The following is a 19,735-nucleotide window of genomic DNA, read 5'->3' as shown; positions in this document are numbered from 1 at the left end:
AGGGACCCACCCATGTTTATATAGTAAATTCCACATTCCTTGCCTGGAAATCAAGACATGATGCTTCCACCCAACCCTTAAATAAATCCATTTCTCAAACTATTTTCTGTGGGTTTTACAATACTGTACTATAAATTAGTATCTGTATTGGGTATGTGATATGCATCAGCCGCTGAGGCATTTATTTTATTTTTTGTTATTTTAAAGATTTTATTTATTTATTTGAGAGAGAGAGACAGAGAGAGCACAAGCGGGGGGAGGGGCAGAGGGAGAGGGAGATGCAGGCTCCCCACTGAGCAGGGAGCCCGATGTGGGACTTGATCCCAGGACCCTGAGATCATGACCTGAGCCGAAGGCGGACGCTCAACCGTCGGAGCCACCCAGACGCCCCAGGCACTGTCTGAGGCATTTAAAACTATATTCTTCCTAATTCTCCTAACAGCACGGCATGGTTGCCTTTATCATCTATCTTACATGTGACAACACTAGGCTCAGTAACGTTATGCAGCCCCCCTAAGTTTGCCCAGTTAGTAAATAGCAGAACTGGGATTTGAACCCAGGACTCTAGGTCATCACATTAGTCCTACCACACCACACTATCCCCTTCGCTATGAGTGTTTCAGCTTCTGCCATTTTGCACATGCTGTTACTTCTTTATGAAGTGGCCTTCCTCCAGTGGTGTGCTGGTGAATGTTTCGTAACTGGCTTTCTCACTCTAGTTCTGCTGTGAGTATTGGTTGACATATTTTTTTTTTTTTACATAAATAAGTGTTTCAGGACATTACTGTTCATCAATGGCTTGAGGGACTTTGCTGAATCACATAACAATTTCCAAGTGCTAGAAGATTTCTTCAAGTTTTTGGTGCCAAATACCAACATGATTTTTTTTAAGATTTTATTTTTAAGTAATCGCTACACCCAGCACAGGGCTCAAATTCACAACCCCAAGACCTAGAGTTGCTTGCTCTTCCAACTGAGCCAGCCAGGCGCCCCCCCAATATGATATATTTTAAAGTTGAATCTGCATTATTAAGATTTTTCCATTACTTTCTTAAGTCTAAACAACCAACAAAGCAACAGATCAAGCCCTGATTCATCGCATTTGCAGATTTCTGCAGTGTAAATGCTCCCAGCATGGAAGAAATTTGGAAGAGCTGTGCAGTAGCACATTATATAATATTATATATATATTATGTGTACAATATATATTAATGCTGTGTATTATTATCTGGTATGTCCACCATATAGATACCATAGATGTAAATATCCTGAAGAGCATAGATTACAGTAAAATGCAGTAAAATAATGAAGAAGCAATGAGTTCTGAGTGTTTATTTAGATAATGTTCAATTATATATTAATTCTATATTATCTATTATAATATTAAGTAATATATTATAAATATAAATTAATCTAAAAGGTGTACTTTATTTAATTTTAAGATTTTATAATTTAATTTTTAGTAATGGCTGCATTTAACAAATGGCTGCATTTAACAATATTCCTGAAAAAGGTAACCACCAGATCTCACAAGACCGTGTCAGCTGGCTCCCACACACCCCCGCTTTTCTTCTTCCTCTCCACTGACCCAGATTCAACCCAGTCTGCAAGATCCGGCCAAAACTCCAGCTTGCTACAAAACCTTCCAAGTACCCCATCAGGTCTTCCTGCCTGTAGATCCTTCAGTCCTTTTAGTGGCTACCAGTCCTTAACAGCTATCTGATTCGATTGTTTAATTCCATCTTTTATTTTTAGTAGGTCTGTTTCATCAACAATCTGGTCAACTCTTTGAGGGCGGGGATCTTGCTTAGTACCTTTGTAGTTTCTGACAGGACTTAGCATCATCTTTGCACATGAAGTACTTGATATTATGCTGTTGGTTTAGTTGCTTTTTGGATAAATTAGCCAGATGCAGTTGTATCATGTCCATTCGTCCCCATCTCCTAAAGATGAGCACAAAAATACCAGTCTGGTTCCAGGCAAATGAGTGTTGATTGTGTTTGCTTAGCTCACCTGCCCCTGACTTTGGGGGCTGCAAAACTCACTTAGCGTGACCTTGGTACACACCGTTCACATCTTCAGACTCTCTTTCTTTCTTTTTTTTTAAATTTAATTTATTTATTTGACAGAGAGAGACACAGTGAGAGAGGGAACACAAGCAGGGGGAGTGGGAGAGGGAGAAGCAGGCTCCCCGCTGAGCAGGGAGCCCGATGCAGGACTTGATCCCAGGACCCCGGGATCGTGACCTGAGCCGAAGGCAGACGCGTAACTGATTGAGCCCCCCAGGCGCCCCCAGACTATCTTTCTTTGAAAAGATCATCCTTTGGCCCTCAGAGTCCTTGGAAGCCCACATCCAAGCATCATTATTGTATGCCATTACTTGCCTCCCCTGAGCCACCTCATCCCTTTCTTATGCGGGAGTTCTATCTACCTGTTGAATTTTGAATGAAAGCCCAATGAACAGAAGCTCTGTGCTGAATTCTATATTTTGTTCCTTGCTGGGCTTCCATGAATATAAAACACCAACACAAAGGGGAGAGTCAGCAGGTAGAGATCAACACCATCCATATTTAATGGGAAGGGAGCCTGACCTCGTAGATGGGAAAAACCATGTTAGAAGAAGGCCAAGTTCAGTAACTTGCCCATGCTTACGGAGTGGGCTTCTGGCAAAAAAAGGAATATATATCTTATAACAAATTTTCCTGATTTGTAGTACCATCATTTTAATTCCTAAGGAGAAAAAAAAACCACAAACAAGTAAGGGATTAAATGGTGATTGGTAATCAGGAGATTTCCTTCACCTACCACGGGGTACAAAAGTAAGGACATGGAGGGGCGCCTGGGTGGCTCAGTTGGTCAAGCGGCTGCCTTCGGCTCAGGTCATGATCCCAGAGTCCTGGGATCGAGCCCCGCATCGGACTCCCTGCTCGGCGGAGAGCCTGCTTCTCCCTCTCCCTCTGTCTGTCCTCTGCCTACTTATGCTCTCTCTCTCTATCCCTGTTAAATAAATAAATAAATAATCTTAAAAAAAAAAAAAAAGGTAGGGACATGGACCCACATCCTTCACCAAGAACCTAAGCTCTGTGTGACTGGGCTGGCCCACTGCCCACCAGTCTCTTTCTTTAGGGGAAGACACTGGAACACTCACAGTCCCTACCCTCTACCAGAAAGTCAAGGATCCAGAGACTCCTGGAGCGAGAAGCACAGCGGTCTCCCTACCTGTCACTGGGTGTGTGGCTCCCGATGCGGGACCCATGCTGGCTCTTGGCAAGGCTGTCCCGGGGAAAGCATCTCAGCAGTTTCTCCCCTGGTCCTCGGTGGTTTTCGCCTTCTTTCTGAGGCAGCTCTTCTGGTGGCAGCCTGACCAGTAGCGGTAGCTTCAGTTTCAGCACCTATAGCTCTCAGTAGCTGTGGCTCCCAGAATCCCCTTCAGGGTTCCTGGGATCTCTGTTCTGTCTCTAGACTTTCCAACAGTTGCCATGTCTCTCTGCAGCTGGACAGACACCACCGCTTTTCTGCGTCCAGTATACAAATTAATTTTTGTCATTCTTGTAATACCTACATCAACAGATATAAAACACGGAGTCTCATGGGGCGCCTGGGTGGTTCAGTCAGTTAAGGGTCCGACTCTTGGTTTCATCTCAGGTCATGATCTCAGGGTCATGATCAGTGCAGAGTCTGCTTGAGATTCTCTCTCTCCCTCTGCCCGTCCCTACCTCCCATTAAATAAATAAATTAATAAATAAATAAACATTTAAATAAAAACATTGAGTCTCACCATTGTGCTCTGTTCCTATTTACACATACTCCTTTTGCACTGGACATACAAGCATCAATGAATATCCAGAAAGATCTAGGAAGTTCCCAACCTACACTCAGTGGGACTATGGTTTGCATTCTTATTCTCACTGCTGTTTCCTCATTTAAATAGTTTTCCAGTTATTCCTTCATTCAACCACCCACTCAATATTTATTGAGCACCGACTACGTGCTGGGGACCACACCCTGGAGAATTAGACCTAGTGCTCCTATTCAAGGTGCTCATAGTCTAATAACAATTGTTATTATAACAACATCAATAATCAAAAATACTTATAAAATGTTCAGTATGTGCCATTCCTCAATATCATTAGGTAAATACTCGTTCTTCCCCTCTTTCAAGTGAGAAACCAAGGCACAGAGAGGTACGGCTGCCCATGTTCGCACAGCGAAGTCAAGTAAGTAGGCAGTCTGTGTTTCATGTCCTAGCCCAGTGAGGCAGGGAGGCCCCTTGCAGAGAGTAGACTCGTGAGTCAGGTGTGTTTGAACCCTAACCTGGTTATACACTCCCACCCCCACCCCCACCTCATTCTTGGATTTTCCAGAGGTAACACCATTTAAAAAAGAAAAAAATAATTGTTTTTAAGAAAAACTAACAGGAAAGCAGTAACAATAAAACAAGAAAGTAGCCCTCTAAAATGGGAAAAGCATTCAACTTTAGGATTGACGTAACCTTTACACGTGTCTCCAGCTCTTCTGAACTCAACCCTATTTCTGGAGAAAGGGTCTTTACGGTGTTGAATTAGAAAGAGTCAGAAAGATCTGTGATTGCTAAGAAGCTGTCAGGGAACATAGTCAAGGTAGAAAAGAGCAGGGGCACGGAGCCCATCTCCTTGCATCTGGGGGAAGGCTTTCTGCGGTGCTGGAAGTCGGTGCTGCTCCGACTCCGGGGTACCTGGGGTATCTGCAGGGTTGTGCCCCCGCCCCCCCTCCCCCCAGTAATCGAGCAGCTCTCTGAATGTGAAGCGATGCCAGATCTCCTTGTGCCAATCTCTCAGGAACTAAGAGAGGGCACTTGAACGTCAATCAGATGACCAACAGTTTGAGAGGCTTCATCAGTACACACTGTGGTGACAGCCACGTGATGCCACAGCCCTCATCAGCTCTGTCAACTCAGAGAAGAAAAGAAAAAGTCAGTACAGTGCAAATCCTCCCCCCCCCGCCCCCCCAAGGTGTCATGAGATCAAAAGAAGTCCTTAGATTGACCTGTGCAGCCGGTTGTTTGCTGTCCTGTAGTGATGACAGCCCGTGGTTTGTTTCTGGCTTTTGGGTGATCATCTGCTTTGGTGATCAGCTGAGAACTCTTGCTGAGAACTGAATCCTCCTGGTGGTATTTTTCCACACCCAGCTGGGGCATGACAGAAGTTTTTTCTGTCAGCAAGAACAGAAGATGATGCCAAAGGGAAGGAGCTTAATGAGCTCTTGGCAGTGAGTCTACGCTTATTTCTAGAAGAAAGGGCTTAGGTTCCAGTGTGGTTTTGCAAAGCAGTAATTCTTTGTTGGCTTCTTCATAGCCGTACTTTTCCTAACTATGGGGAAACGGTGACAGTAAATCCCTTTAAGTAATACAGGGCATTTAATGAAAATTTTTTGTTTGAGGCTAAGAGATTTGGGGGGGCTTTGCCAATTATTTTTTTTGCCTTCATTTCTTCAATTATTCTCTCTTTCGCTTTGTCTCTCTCTCTTCCTTCTGGGACTCCTATGGTGCATCTGTTGGTATGATTGATGGTGTCCGACAGGTTTCTTAGACTTTTTTTTTTTCATTTTTCTTCATTCTTTTTCCTTTTATTTTCTCAGACTATGTAATCTCAATTGATCTATCTTTAAGTAGTAAAATTTTATTTTATTTTTAAAGATTTTATTTATTTATATGACAGAGACAGCAAGAGAGGGAACACAAGCAGGGGGAGTGGGAGAGGGAGAAAACGGCTTCCCACTGAGCAGGGAGCCTGATGCGGGGCTCGATCCCAGGACCCTGGGATCATGGCCTGAGCTGAAGGCAGACGCTTAATGACTGAGCCACCCAGGCGCCCCTAAATAGTAAAATTTTAATTCCAGTTATTGTACTTTTCAGTTCCAGAATTTCTGTTTGGTTCCTTTTAATAATTTTTCTCTTTATTGATATTCTCCTTTTGGTCAGACACTGTCCTTGTGATATCCTTTAGCTCTTTGAACACATTTAACGTAGCTGACTCAAAATCTTTTTCTAGTAACTCCTGTGTCCGGGCTACCTCAGAGACAGTTTCTGTTGAGTGCTTTTCTTTCCCCCTGTGTATGGACCACATTTTCTTGTTTCCTTCCATATCTCACAGTGTTTAAATGAAAACTGGACAAGTTGAACTTTATAATGTGTGACTTTGGAAATAAGATTCTCCATCTTCCCCAGGGTTTGTTATTTCTGCTTGTTTTTGTTGTTGGCTTTTTAGGGACTTTTCTGAGCCAGAGTTTAAGTCTATATTTTTGTCATTTTTGACCCCCGAAGTTCCTGTTCTGTTAGCCTCGTGGTCAGGCACTGAGTGGACATAGATTTCCTTCAGTGTTTGGAAATCAAATATCTCCGAGTTTTTGCCCAGGGGCTGTGTGTGTGTTGGGGTGCACTTTCAGTCCTCAGCCAGGCAGTTTGTCACTCTGCTTTAGTCTTCACTTCCTGTGCACGCACAGAGTCAGGATCAGCCAGGAGTGAGGATGGAAGGCCTTCTCAGGTCTTTCCTGAATGCGTGCATGGTCCCGTTTGTGTGTGTGGCTTTCCAGATTACCAGGAATACGTTGGAACTTTTCTTTTTATTTATTTATTTAAATTTTATTATGTTATGTTAATCACCATACATTACATCATTAGTTTTTGATGTAGTGTTCCATGATTCATTGTTTGTGCATAACACCCAGTGCTCCATTCAGTACGTGCCCTCTTTAATACCCATCACCGGGCTAACCCATCCCCCCACCCCCACGTTGGAACTTTTCAAAGCCCTTATGCCCCAAGGGTAATATTTCCCAGCATTCCTCCATGCTTTTTATTTTTTAAAAATTTTTTGTTTTTTTTTTTTTAAAGATTTTATTTATTTATTTGACAGGGAGATAGAGAGCACAAGTAGGCAGAGCGGCAGGCAGAGGGAGAGGGAGAAACAGGCTCCCCGCTGAGCAGGGAGCCCGATGCAGGGCTTGATCCCAGGGTCCTGGGATTATGACCTGAGCCGATGGCAGCTGCTTAACCAACTGAGCCACCCAGGCGCCCCTATTTTTTAAAAATTTTTAAGAAGTTTTTATTTACTTAAATAATCTCTACCTCCAAGATGGGGTTCGAACTCATGACCCCAAGATCAAGAGTCGCATGCTCTTCTGACTGAACCAGCCAGGCGCCCCTCCTCTATGCTTTTTAATCTATTGTTCCAGTTGTAAATTGTAAATGTTTTTACAACATTGTAAATGTTTTTGACAAATGCCCCTTGGGTAGTGGTTGTAGTGTTGGGTGTGTTCAGTTAGGGGAGATAAAATGTGCCCTTTGAGGGGCGCCTGGGTGGCTCAGTCGGTTGGGCGTCTGCCTTCGGCTCAGGTCATGGTCTCGAGGTCCTGGGATCGAGCCCTGTGTTGGGCTGCCTGCTCGGTGGGGAGTCTGCTTCTCCCTCTCCCTCTATCCCTCTCCCCTCCGCCCCCACTCGTACTCTCTCAAATAAATAAATAAAATCTTAAAAAAAGGAAACAAAACAAAAAACATGGCCTTTGAGCAGACCTTCCATAGAGGCACCGGGTAGATCACCAAGGACAGTTCTCTGCAAACGAGGATGGTTCTGCTCTCTGGTACCAGCACGGGTACTGGGACTGTGGGCTATTACTTGCAAGGCGACTGTTACGCTGAGGACAGGCCATGGGACTTGGGTAAGTTAAAATGCCCCAGGGCTCACTGTTTGTACTGAGATTTAGCCCTTTTTGTTGATTGAGTGCCCCCAAAGTTGTAGCCAGCTATTGGTTCATTTCCAGAGTTCTAGAAAAAGTTGATTCTGACATTTTTTGGCCAGTGTTTTAGTTGCTCTCGTGGAGGAGTGCACTCCTGCAGTTTCTTCCTCTGACATTTTCACTGGCACTGGTTTGCCTGCTTTTCTCACAGGGTTGTTGGACCTTATTCTTGTGTTCTTAGAAGTTCTTTCTTTCTTAGAGATATTATTTTGTGATCTTTTTAAAAAAATTTTTTTATTGTTATGTTAATCACCAATTATTTTGTGATCTTAGCAATAAATAGTTTTGCCCAGTTCATCTTTTGGTATTTTACTTTGTTCATGGTGTTTTGACCGCTTTAAAACTTTTTGGTTATTATGTCATCAAATTTATTAACCTTTTCTATGGATTTGAGCCATAGCGAGAAAAATTGCCCCTCTCTCTAATTCCAGAGCAATTTACATATGTGTTCTTAAGGTATTTATATAGGTTTCTGTTTTACCTGTAAATCTCTAATCCATTTGGATTTTAATATAGTGTGTAGTGTGAAAAATGGAGCCAATTTTATCTTTTTCATATAGCTAGCCAGTCACACTGTTAGCATGAATTTTTCCTCTCTGACTTGAGATGCTTCCTTTATTGTGTATGAAATTTCCACGTGCAGTTAGGCCTAGGTCTGGATTTTCTATTCTGTTCCACTGGTTTCTCTAGTCATGGGCCAATGCCATACTGTTTTTTAACTTATAGAGTTTTATTTTATATAAGCCAGTTCCCTGTCCTCCTCACATTGCTTTTCTTTTTTTAGGTTTTCTCCCCCTGGCTATTATTGTTTGTTCTTCTTCCAAATGAACTTTGTAGTACAGTTATTTTGTGCCAGACAAAAGTTCCAATGACATTTTATGTTGGAATTGTGTTAAATTTATATATTGCCTTCATGATAACTGATATGCCAAAGCGTGCTATATTTCTGTACTTTTTCAAGTCGACTTTTGGGACGTAAAGGAATGCTTTGTAGTTTCCCCCATACAGATTTTTGGCATTTCTTATTAAGTTTGCACTTAACGTGTTTTGATATTATAAATGGGGCATTCTCTCCCATTCTAACTGGTTCTCTTTGTATATATAAAGCCTACTAATTTTGGTGCATTGATTTTATAATCTGCTATTTTATTCTTACATATAATAGCTTTGCCATGGGATCTTTTGGGTTTTCCAAATATAAAATAATATCAGCTGCTGGGATATTATGTTTTGGTGGTTTTAGCAAGGACTGGGAAAGCTGCCTTGTGAGAGAGTTCTGGACATCACTATTTATTAATAAGACCTACACACCAAGGTAACCCCTCATGCACTTCAGTGTTTCTTATGGTGTTACTATGATTGTAGGCCTAAACTAGCCTCCGCCAGAGAGTTTGAAAAGTGACATTATCAGGATCCTTTGTGTCTACAAATACACCTCTATAAACACAACACATACACACACAGTCTGTTTTGTTTTTGAGAAGTAAATGCATGTGCAGAGCCGAAGACGTTCTACCCCATGAGGTTACCAGGTAAATCAGGGCACTACTGTCGAAAATGACCAGCAACCGCTCACTGTGGTTTGCCAAAACTGGGATAGTAATTCCTGACCTTGTGCTGAAGCTCTTTACTTTCTCAGTGCACTTTTGTGCTTCACATTCTTTTTTACTCTAATGTTACTCCCGTGGCGCTACATGGGGTGGTGGCGATCCCATTCCCATTTCCCAGAAAACAGGGCTCCCCGGGCTAGTCAGCTGGCTAAGGGAGGAGCAGGGATTAGAACTCAGATTTTCTGTCTTAATGTCTCTTCTCTCCAGCATACTCAAATGCCTGCAAACCCTTTTGTTGCTATTAAAGCCCATTTCTTACCTTCCCTCCGAGGAATCCGGAACAGCTGCTCAGCATCCCCTATTATAATATCTCTTCATATGTATGAATCCTGTGATTTTGTTCCCTTCCAGCTTCCCCTTCGGCAGGTTAAATCGCCCCAATTCCGTTCCTCGTAGAGTATCTCCCACCTCTTTTGTCAGTTTTAACAAAGAGGTTGTGACTCTTGGGTCCCTGCTCAACAGAGCTCTTCCTCATTATTTTGTAACCTTTATACCTCCTTCCAGGGAGAGTTAAATAAAGCCTGTGGATTTTTGATATGAATGTCTGGCAGGCTCATGCTCACACAGAAAGGTTTCCAGCAAGGCTCGCTGATGAAAGCCTCACTCCTGTGACTGAGTCTCATTCATGGCAGATGAAAAGCCGCAGCTCCTCTTCTTGTTCCAAAACCCACAAATGGGGAAGGTGCCCACATGAAGGTCCAAATTCCAGAGCAAATACCGTTTTGGCAGGAGGAGATAGGTTGTAATGAGAATATTTAGACACTAGGAACCACTGGCTAATTACTTCAGGTGAATAATTCATTTTTTGGAAAGACACGGTTCTTCCAGCTTGTTAATCATGTGTAAAAATTATCCTTGACCTAGAATTTCATTATTGCACCTGAGCCAGCCTGAAAATTAGAGAAATTAAGTAGCATAAAATATAAGTAGTAAAAGGAGAATAAACCTTGAGAGTTAACAGCTACGCGATGTTCTGGATGTTAAAGCGTGAAACATATCAAACATGCTTCAGTGGTATTTTAAAAATGGCACCAGGTGCTCCTTCTCTTTTGGCATCCCCAGGTTCTCTTCCTAGCCCTTTCCCTCTGCACCCACAAAGAAGGTGCCAGATTTGGATGATAAGAGTGCACACCATCCATCAACCAGGTTATTTGCTTTTTTTCTTTCTAGGAACAATAGGCAGCTGTCACGGTCCTTCAGGGAGCATTGGTCTAGGAGTCAGAGAAACGTGGTCCTGCCTTACCTGAGCACCTTTTCCCTGTTTGTGAAGAAAGGCCCTCTGTAGCTGAGCACCTAGCCCTGTCTTGGATTCCCTGGCTATTGTGTCCCTGCACCCTTTAGGGAAATGTAGGAACTCCTGGCTTCTGAAAGGAAGATGCTCCTCAAGACTAGTGTCATCCCAGGTCAAATAGCAGGAGGGAGGGGTTTGAGAAAGCCCTTTCTGTGTTCCTCATCTTAGAGTGAAGAACTGAGAGTGGTATCGATTCATGATTTGTTTGAAAAGAATTTGGGTAATGGAAGGGGAGAACTTTCCAGAAGGGCGAAATGTGGCAAAGAAGGGGTAAAAGTGTGAATGACGAGGCTAGGTGAAGACCAAGGGTCTACCTTGCCGGGTGTGATGCGGCGTGATTGGGTTTCAGCGGCGCTGGGGGGGGCACATTTATCAGAGTGGGGTTTTGGAGGAAGGGTGCGCTGATGGTGCGCAGCAGGGTCCGAGGGGCAGCAGTGGGGATGCAGGGAGAGGATGAACCAACATCTGCGATGAAGGGAATTTGCTCTGACTTCCTGTGACAGCAGGAAATGTGGTGTTGTGGAGGGAACTGGCCTGAGCAGTAAAAGGACTACATTTGAATCCTTGTTCTGCTTTTAACCAGCTGGATAATATCAATAAGTGCTTCCCTGAGACTCCAAGTCGGAGTTTCAAACTGGATGTGGCCTGTGCATCAGTTCTCACCTGCAACTGCATCTACTTTGCGAACTCAGTGCTTTGGTTTCCACAGTCTCCACCACTCCCTATCGCTTCACACTCCCCTCACCAGTCTGGCCCCTCTCTGTGTACAACCTCTGCTACCAGTCCTGTTAAAGTAGCTATATTTATGTTTGCCTAGTTTGCTGTTGCCCACTTTAGGTTACAAGTTCTTAGAGGTGGGAAACTATTGGACTTATTTTCTTCTATCAGAATGTGAAGGGCAAATTAGTAAGTAATAGTTACGAGTTGATGATATTCAAGGATGAACGTAGACCTTCTTTCCTCTTTGCTTCTTCTCTACTCTCTGGGGAAATCTACAGCAGTTAAACAGCCTGATCGGGGAACTGTCCTAAGGTTAGATTCTGTTTTACCTCTACTTACCCTGCTCAATTTGGACCTTTAGAGCCACAGATGCATAAGTACCTGTTTAGAAGGAAACCACTTCTGGCCCCTTTTGTTAATTTAGGACAGTGACTTGGGGGTTATCATAAAGAGAGACTCGATGTTAAAGCAGTGTAGGAGGGGAGCCTAGAATTAATCAGGCTCAACACCTTTGTTTTGCAGAAGAAAGAACGGAGGTCCAGACATGGCAGGGGACTCGCTTGGTGCCCCATCTCCACGACTGGAGCCCAGTGTGCTCTCTGTTGAGTTCATGGCTTCTCCGGCTCAGTATTCACATCATATTTGTAAGAGGCTACATTCTGCTTGGGGCTTGGCTCAAGACATTCATCTAAAGGTAATTACATCTTTTAGATTGAATACCTATATGGAATTGTTAAAATTGCATTTTCAAAAATGGAGGTAGTGATGTGTTTTTGTAGAAATAAAACCATCTGTAGACAAGGCTTATTTTCCCAGAAGATTTAAGAATCAAGTCCCAGAAACCAGATGATTAAAAAAAAGTAAAGATTAATTTGATTATCATACAATTCCAAGTATTTAAATCCTATTTTGAGATCATCATTTAGTTACAGTAAATGTTTTTTTGCTTCCATTTTCCTTTATCTTATTTAATATGAATCATTTTATTGTTCTCGAGGGTATAACTTTTAAATGAGTTAAAATGTTATATCACATTTTCCTTTATAACATGAAATTTAATTATATTGCATTTAATTCAGTTAAGTGTTCATTTTCAGACTCAATTTGTAAGTGTTTTTCAAGTTAGTGGAAAGAGTACTTCATTTTCCTCCTCATTCTTTTTTCCTTTACTTTTCCTTCTCTTCTTCCTTCCCCTCTTTCTCCTAAAGTAAATTCTTCAGCATTATCTGCTGCTCCCAGGTTTTCCAAGTTGTGGCAACTTGGAGCTCGGAGCGGCTGTCGAGGTGCTCTTGTCTGGGAGCTCCTGACCTGTGGTTTGCTTACACACGTGGAGCCCTGGGTAGGCTTTTGTGGGGAGCTTTTATGGGGAACCTTGAAATTGTGGGCAAAATTCTGTGTTCCTGTGCATTTCTCTGGAAAGAGGGTCTATAGCTTCATCAAATTCTCAGAGGTGTCCTTGACCCCAAAGGTTAAGTAAGTGTCATTGATGAGAAAAGCAGTGCCCAGGAAGTGAAAATGACTCCTCCAGGACCACAGAAATGTATAGTGACAGACCAAGGAGCACACTCTAGGTCTGTTGACTCCGAGTACAAGGCTTTTTCTGCTGCATTACGAAAGCAGGCTTAGTTTCAGTTTTAATGGAGTCAGTGTACATTCAGTCTTTATGCCTTCTTTTTTTTTTAAAAAGATATTTATTTAGTTAACAGAGAGAGAGACAGAGCACAAGCACGGGGAGCAGCAGAGGGAGAGGGAGAAGCAGGCTCCCTGCGGAGCCCAAGGTGGGGCTCAATCCCAGGACTCCGGGATCATGACCTGAGCTGAAGGCAGATGCCTAACCGACTGAGCCACCCAGGCGTCCCCCTTTATGTCTTCTTAAATCTGTGTGCCATGGATGGCTAAGGAATTAGAAATAAATTACTAATAAAATCAGAATAATTAAAACCTCTTATTGACCAACCCAAACCAGAATGCTCTCTAAATTTCAAGTGCTCGAATTCCTTTCATATAAAATTTCACCTACTCCCAGTGTGCTGGTATCATATATGTCTGAAGACAAAGCGAATGAGAGGGGGAGGCAGAGAGAAAGAGGCAGGCCGGTGGGTCATGAGTGTTGGAGGTGTGGAGTGGGGGTAAGCCAGGAATGAATAGTAAAAACTTCCAAATAAGCAAGTCAGTTTTCCTCCCTAACTTGTAATGGATGATGGGGACACCTTCCCTTGGGAGGACCCAGGATTTGTTGAAATTTCCAAATTTCAAGTCAAGTAAGCTCATCAGAAGAGAGAATTCCAACACCCCAGCAACTGATGGTGGAACCATAGGGACACTGGACATCCCTGCATGAACCACTGTGCACCAAGTTCTTTCTCACGAAGTCTGCAGGCACCAGGCAGCTCATCAGTAAAGCTTCATTTTTAGCTTCACGGTCCACATTCATGTAAATTACCATCTTTTCAGGCACAATTATCAACTCCTCCCCAAATGCTCTGATAGTGGCCAGCTCATTGATGGTTAACGACCGTGAACGGCTTTTAATTTCTCTGTGAGCGGAGGTGTGATCTTCAGTGTGCCGGGAAAGGTGCTTTTTCTCCCCAGGGGTGATACAGATGAGGGTTTCATCTTTTTTTTCTCATGCTCTTGTATAATAGAATCAAATCATGCCCAGACAGTTTAATCATGCCTCTCATAATGGTGGCTGTAATTCTTTGGGGTCTGTTTTATTAGCAGTATTTAAAAATCTGCAGAAACTCAGATTGCTCAGCTGGCCAAACAGCTTGACGTCTCTTTCCAAACAATTTTTTTTTTTTTAAATAAAATAAAGGCAAGGAAGGAAGGAAGACAAAGTGAATTGAGTCTATGGCGGAGGGTACTTGGGCAAGGCCGGGTTACTGCCTGCTGCTTGAGAGGGGGCAGGAGGGCCAGGGGCCAGAGGAGCTGCACAGGGCTTGCTGTTCCTGAGCCTGGGCCACTGACCGCACACCCTTGAGTGAAGTGCTAGTGAGACATCAGGTTGGTTCCAGGGAAGGTGTTGAGGTTACATCTGCTCTGGAGCTTTCAAGTCTGGTTTTTTCCCTGCTTTGCTCCTGAGACTGCTTGGACCTCAAGGTTATTGGGACCTCCATGGCTGGTGTGTTGTGGGGGAGGGTTTGACTCTGCCGGGCTCCTCAGTCACCCTTTCCTTTGGCATTTGGAAGCGCAAGTAATGCAGTTGCACTCCTCCCCTGAACTTGCCATCTTTTCTCTGGGCTTTTGGGGGCAAGCAGTGATTTTTGGCAAGACTGAGGTCTCAGCAGCAAACAGAGGCGTGTCTTTGAATTGTCTGCAATTTAGCAACATTTACTAAGCCTCTGGCTATGGTGGCAACCATATGGTGTCATGTTCTGGAGCATACAGCATTTGGTGGCAGCCTACTATCCTCAAGGGGGGCATAGGGATGAGTTTTTAATACAACAAGACCATGATTTTGCCTGTGGGAACGACCATCTGCCAGCATCCATTTCTTGGGTGGAAGGAGGGAACAGGATGGAACATAGAGGCAAGCTTAAGCACTTGTATTTCCTTGGCTGGTGGACTTAGGATCTGAGTTTGAAAGTTAGGTGTCACCCTGTGAACTTCCCAACATATGGATGGCCGCTGTGATATATGAGTAAATCTAAGCACCTGATGGCAGAAACTTCTTTTAGTGGCTTCCCGAGAATTTTTTGGCAGAAGCTTCTTTGATGGATTTCCAGAGATTTTTTTGCATCATTGACATCAAAATTAGATGGAAGGGAATCTTGAACAGCTTGGCAGGGATAGTGTGTGTGTGTGTGTGTGTGTGCGCGCGTGTGGTGTGTGTGTGTGTGGTGTGTGTGTGTGTGTGTGGAGAACCTTGCATCTTGATATTGAAAGGATACCCTATAACCTTTCAGGGGCCGTGTTTGGGGGGAAGCCAGTAAATACTTAAAGAGACTTATACTTTATTTCTTACTAAAATATTCACAAATATCCAGTATAATATGACCGTTTATGCCCCCAACCCAAACTAGACAACCTGGTAACAGAATCTGGGAGGGACTGACAATAATCATAAAGCAGATGGGATTTGACTAGGAAAAACTACTCAAGCTTTAGAATTGTTTCCAAAGCAGACTGTCTTAAAAAAACGTCAAGAGATATTACATATCCCACCATCCTTTATCCTCTCTCTATATGAACTTAGGTCCTATATAACTTGAAAATGATCAGTTATACTTTTTATGTCGCCCTCTTTGAGGCTGGAAGAGTATGTATTTTTCCCCAGGTGTCTCCTTTCCCAACTTTGTATATCTAGGCAGAGCCTGAAAATCTCAAAAATTATCTGAACATGAAGTGTGTGTGTGTGCAAATAAAGCACTAGTTTAGGAGCAGAGACAGGAAGTGCATTTTGGGAATTCCAGTCTCTCGTGTACTCCATTGGCTCAGGTATGAGAGAACAAGGAAGAAGAGATATGAAGTAGATACCTGCGCAACAAATCAGTGATCATTAGATGAAAACCCGTACAAAACCAAGAATTAGCCTGGGAGCTTGGCATATCGCACTGTCCATTAACAAACTCTAAGGCTAGATAGATGTTTCACTCAAGGAAGAAAGAACAATGACATGGAGCACATGAAAAAAAATCGTGTGGAGCCAAGGAAAGGATATATGACCTGGACAACTCGGAGGAAGGGCATACCGTTAAGAATCATCTCCCATAGAACTCGGAAGAAAATTTCATAAGGCTTCTTGACATTCCTGAAATAGTTCAAGAGGACTTGACCTCTATGAATCAGGAGAGCAAGCCAGAAGTGAAAAAGAGCTGCAGGGAAAAGGCAGCTGAGTAAGATAAAAAGGCAGCTCGATGAATCGAGAGAGGATTGCTCACAGCTGGGATGCCTTTGCAGAATTCACAATTACATTGAAGGCAGCAAAAGCAGAATTGAGGTGAAAAAAAAAAAAGCTGATTTAAAGTGTCCCACAGTCTTTTTTTAAAGGGAATATATAATATGAAATTAACAGTAATCTGGATTTTTAAAGTCCATATGATATTAATAAAAAGACCTGAAAGAATGGAAGAAGGAATGTGCAATGTGCTTCATTTCTTATCTCAAATAGAGGCAACTGAAAAAAATACAGTATTCTCTTGGTTCTGACAGAGAAATATAGGCGAAAGAATTATTTACAGAGGTATTAGATTATTTAGTGCAATAAAAAACAAACTAATTTCCGGAACTCCGGAGCATGTAAATCAAAACCATCTGAACATAGAATGGAAAAAAAGAATCAAGATCGTAAAAGACGTAAAACTAAATTAGCACCAAGAAAGCATAGAATACTGTGCTAAAAATAAGAACAACCAACTCCGTTGCAATGATAAATATAAATGGGATAAAATATCCTCATTAAAAGAAGTAGAGTTTCGTACTTAGTCAGAAAACAGAATCCAACCTTATGCTATTGAAAAACAGTAGACCTAAAACAAAGTGAAGCAAATGTTTAAATGTAAAAGGATGTGTGTGCATGAGTGGAGTGTAAGGGGGAGAGGGAGAGAAGCATACTCCCTGCTGAGCCAGGGATCTCATCTAGGCCTTGATCCCATGACCCCAAGATCATGACTCCAGCTGAAACCAGTAGCCCGATGCTTAACCAACTGAGCCACGCAGCTGCCCCGTGATTATGAACTTTTTGAAATGCACATCCTTTCACGTATCAAGTTTGTGTGGTGCCAACAGCCCCTGATTGTTTTACTTATTTGCATTACTGGCCTGGCCTTATACATTTGAATTTGCCATCCTTGATAAAGGTGAAGAGTTTAAACAGATTCTTATTATCTTCGTTCGGGTTAAAAATGTGGGAGTTTGGCGGGGTTGGGCCAGAGCAGCCCAAGATGGCCGACTTTGAGGAACGGGTGTCGGATGAGGAGAAGATACACATAGCTGCTAAATTCATCACTCATGCACCCCCAGGGGAATTTAATGAAGTGTTCAATGATGTCCAGCTACTACTTAATAATGACAGTCTCCTCAGGGAAGGGGCAGCACATGCATTTGCCCAGTATAACATGGATCAGTTCACGCCTGTGAAGATAGAGGGATATGAAGATCAGGCCTTAATTACAGAACATGGTGATCTGGGGAATAGCAGATTTTTAGATCCAAGAAACAAAATTTCCTTTAAGTTTGATCACTTATGGAAAGAAGCAAGTGACCCCCAGCCAGAGGACGTAGATGGAGGTCTGAAGTCTTGGAGAAAATCCTGTGACAGTGCTCTAAGGGCCTATGTGAAAGATCATTATTCGAACAGCTTCTGTACTGTTTATGCTAAAACTATAGATGGGCAACAGACCATTATCGCATGTATTGAAAGCCACCAGTTTCAGCCTAAAAACGTCTGGAACGGTCGTTGGAGATCAGAGTGGAAGTTCACCATCACACCACCTACAGCCCAGGTGGTTGGAGTACTTAAGATTCAGGTTCACTATTATGAAGATGGCAATGTTCAGTTGGTTGGCCATAAAGATGTACAGGATTCAGTAACTGTTTCAAATGAAGTCCAAACTGCCAAGGAGTTTATTAAAATCATAGAGCATGCAGAAGATGAATATCAGACAGCAATTAGTGAAAACTGTCAAACAATGTCAGACACCACATTCAAGGCCTTGCGCCGGCAGCTTCCGGTTACCCGCACCCAAATCGACTGGAACAAGATACTCAGCTACAAGATTGGCGAAGAAATGCAGAATGCTTAAAGGCTGAATGTAGGATTCTTCAGTATGTGGAAAGAAAGGATTCAACATGTGGTCATGTGATAAATAATTGATGTATAAACAAGAGTGATATTTTGCTAGGGCTTTCAGAGCTAACAGGTTTTCTAGCCTCGTGGAATACTGTTGAACCTATAGCGTCGTCTTGATTCTTTTGTGTTCTCTGCCTTGTAATTTTCTGTTTTCACTATATCTACTTGTAAATTTTTTTTTTTTTTTAATTCTGCCACATTTAATGATGGAGAGAGAGAGAGAGAGATCTATCCTGGAGTCATTTTACTGTTTAGAAAATTTTCCTAGCCATGAAGCCCTGTTACTGATATAGACAGGTAATATGCTCAGTACTTTTCTACCCCTGTCCTTCAAAGCACTTCTGGTACGTCAGTGGTTTTTACTGATCCACCAACAGCTAAAGAGGCTATGCTACAAACTAGCTGAGTGGAAGACACATTCATCCTTCTCCCTCCAACTGCTTTGATCATCATTTATAGCATCTCATAACTGTAGTTTTCAAAAGTTTGGATTGGGCTTTTCAGGTCCATTTGTGGGGGCAAAGGAAGTTTTCTGGAAATTCCATTATAGCCAGCTTCTCTGGGGAAGTTGTTTTTAAATCCAAAGACTTGAACCACATTCCCTGCACATGAACGTGTTTGCTTTTTTTCCTCTTCCCTCATTGTCTCCTTCCCATCTAGTACCATTATAGTTTCAGACATCTGCATTTTTAGAAGGGTTTTACCCATTTATTATTATTTTTTATTATTCAAGAACTGCTGACATACTAGGGATGTAGTAGAGTATAAAACTTGAAAAATGCAGATGTTGAAGGAATAATAGGTATCTTGTGCTTTAATACTTTGTGGCAGGATTGTACTATAAGCAGATGAATCAAACAACTATGTAAACCACAAACAAAAACTAAAAATGAACCAAAGTGAAAAGGACACGTTCCAGGCAGTATCTTCCGATTGTAACCTGTTATTTAAGGGAATACTAGTGATTTGTTTTAAATAGGATGTAAAACTTGTTCCAAATTACTCTTCCTCAGTCCTGCCTGCCAAGAAAATGTAACTGTGATATAGCAACCTTTCCCAGGTATATATTCTGATCTCAGAATACACAGGTGACACAGATATGATATGACAGCTGGTAATGGTGGATTCATTTACATGGTTTACACTTCTATGACCAGGCCTTAAGGGAAGGTCAGTTTTTAAAAAACCAAGTAGTGTCTTCCTACGTATCTCCAAATAAATGTCAAAAAAGAAGGGTGTTTGTGCTTCAGCTTTGTTTTTGCTCAGTAATACCGTCGGGCAAGTTTGTCTCCAAGTGACCTGTTGAGCTGTGTAAGCATTTTTGTTTATTTCAAATAAAATATATTTGTATTTAAAAACAACAACAACAACAACAAAATAAAAGACGTGGGAGTTTGCCCTCATAGCATCTGCTGGGGGCAGGGCTGGAGCGGTCTCCCAAGTGTGAAATAAGTTGGGGCGCAGTCTGCATTGTAATGTCTGCCGCGGGGCTGTGCCAAAATTCTAAGGAAGTGGGGCTGTTCACTCTTGATTGGGAGGTGAGCCAAC

The 19,735-nt window shown here is 42.5% G+C and overlaps 1 protein-coding gene across 1 annotated transcript; it reads left to right on the top strand.

Annotated features, from left to right (window-relative positions):
• Nucleotides 1-17,220: 17,220 nt before the first annotated feature.
• LOC116632369 (F-actin-capping protein subunit alpha-1-like) lies at nt 17,221-18,140 on the top strand. Its single transcript, XM_032404308.1, has one exon. It carries the CDS (start codon nt 17,241-17,243, stop codon nt 18,138-18,140), a length of 900 nt encoding a protein of 299 aa, XP_032260199.1. The 5' UTR covers nt 17,221-17,240.
• Nucleotides 18,141-19,735: the final 1,595 nt, after the last annotated feature.

Source organism: Phoca vitulina, unplaced genomic scaffold, assembly GCF_004348235.1.
Source record: "Phoca vitulina isolate PV1807 unplaced genomic scaffold, GSC_HSeal_1.0 scaffold6, whole genome shotgun sequence".
Lineage (NCBI taxonomy): Eukaryota > Metazoa > Chordata > Mammalia > Carnivora > Phocidae > Phoca > Phoca vitulina.
Note: the sequence above shows the minus strand (reverse complement) of the source record. Positions and strands in the feature narration are given on the sequence as shown.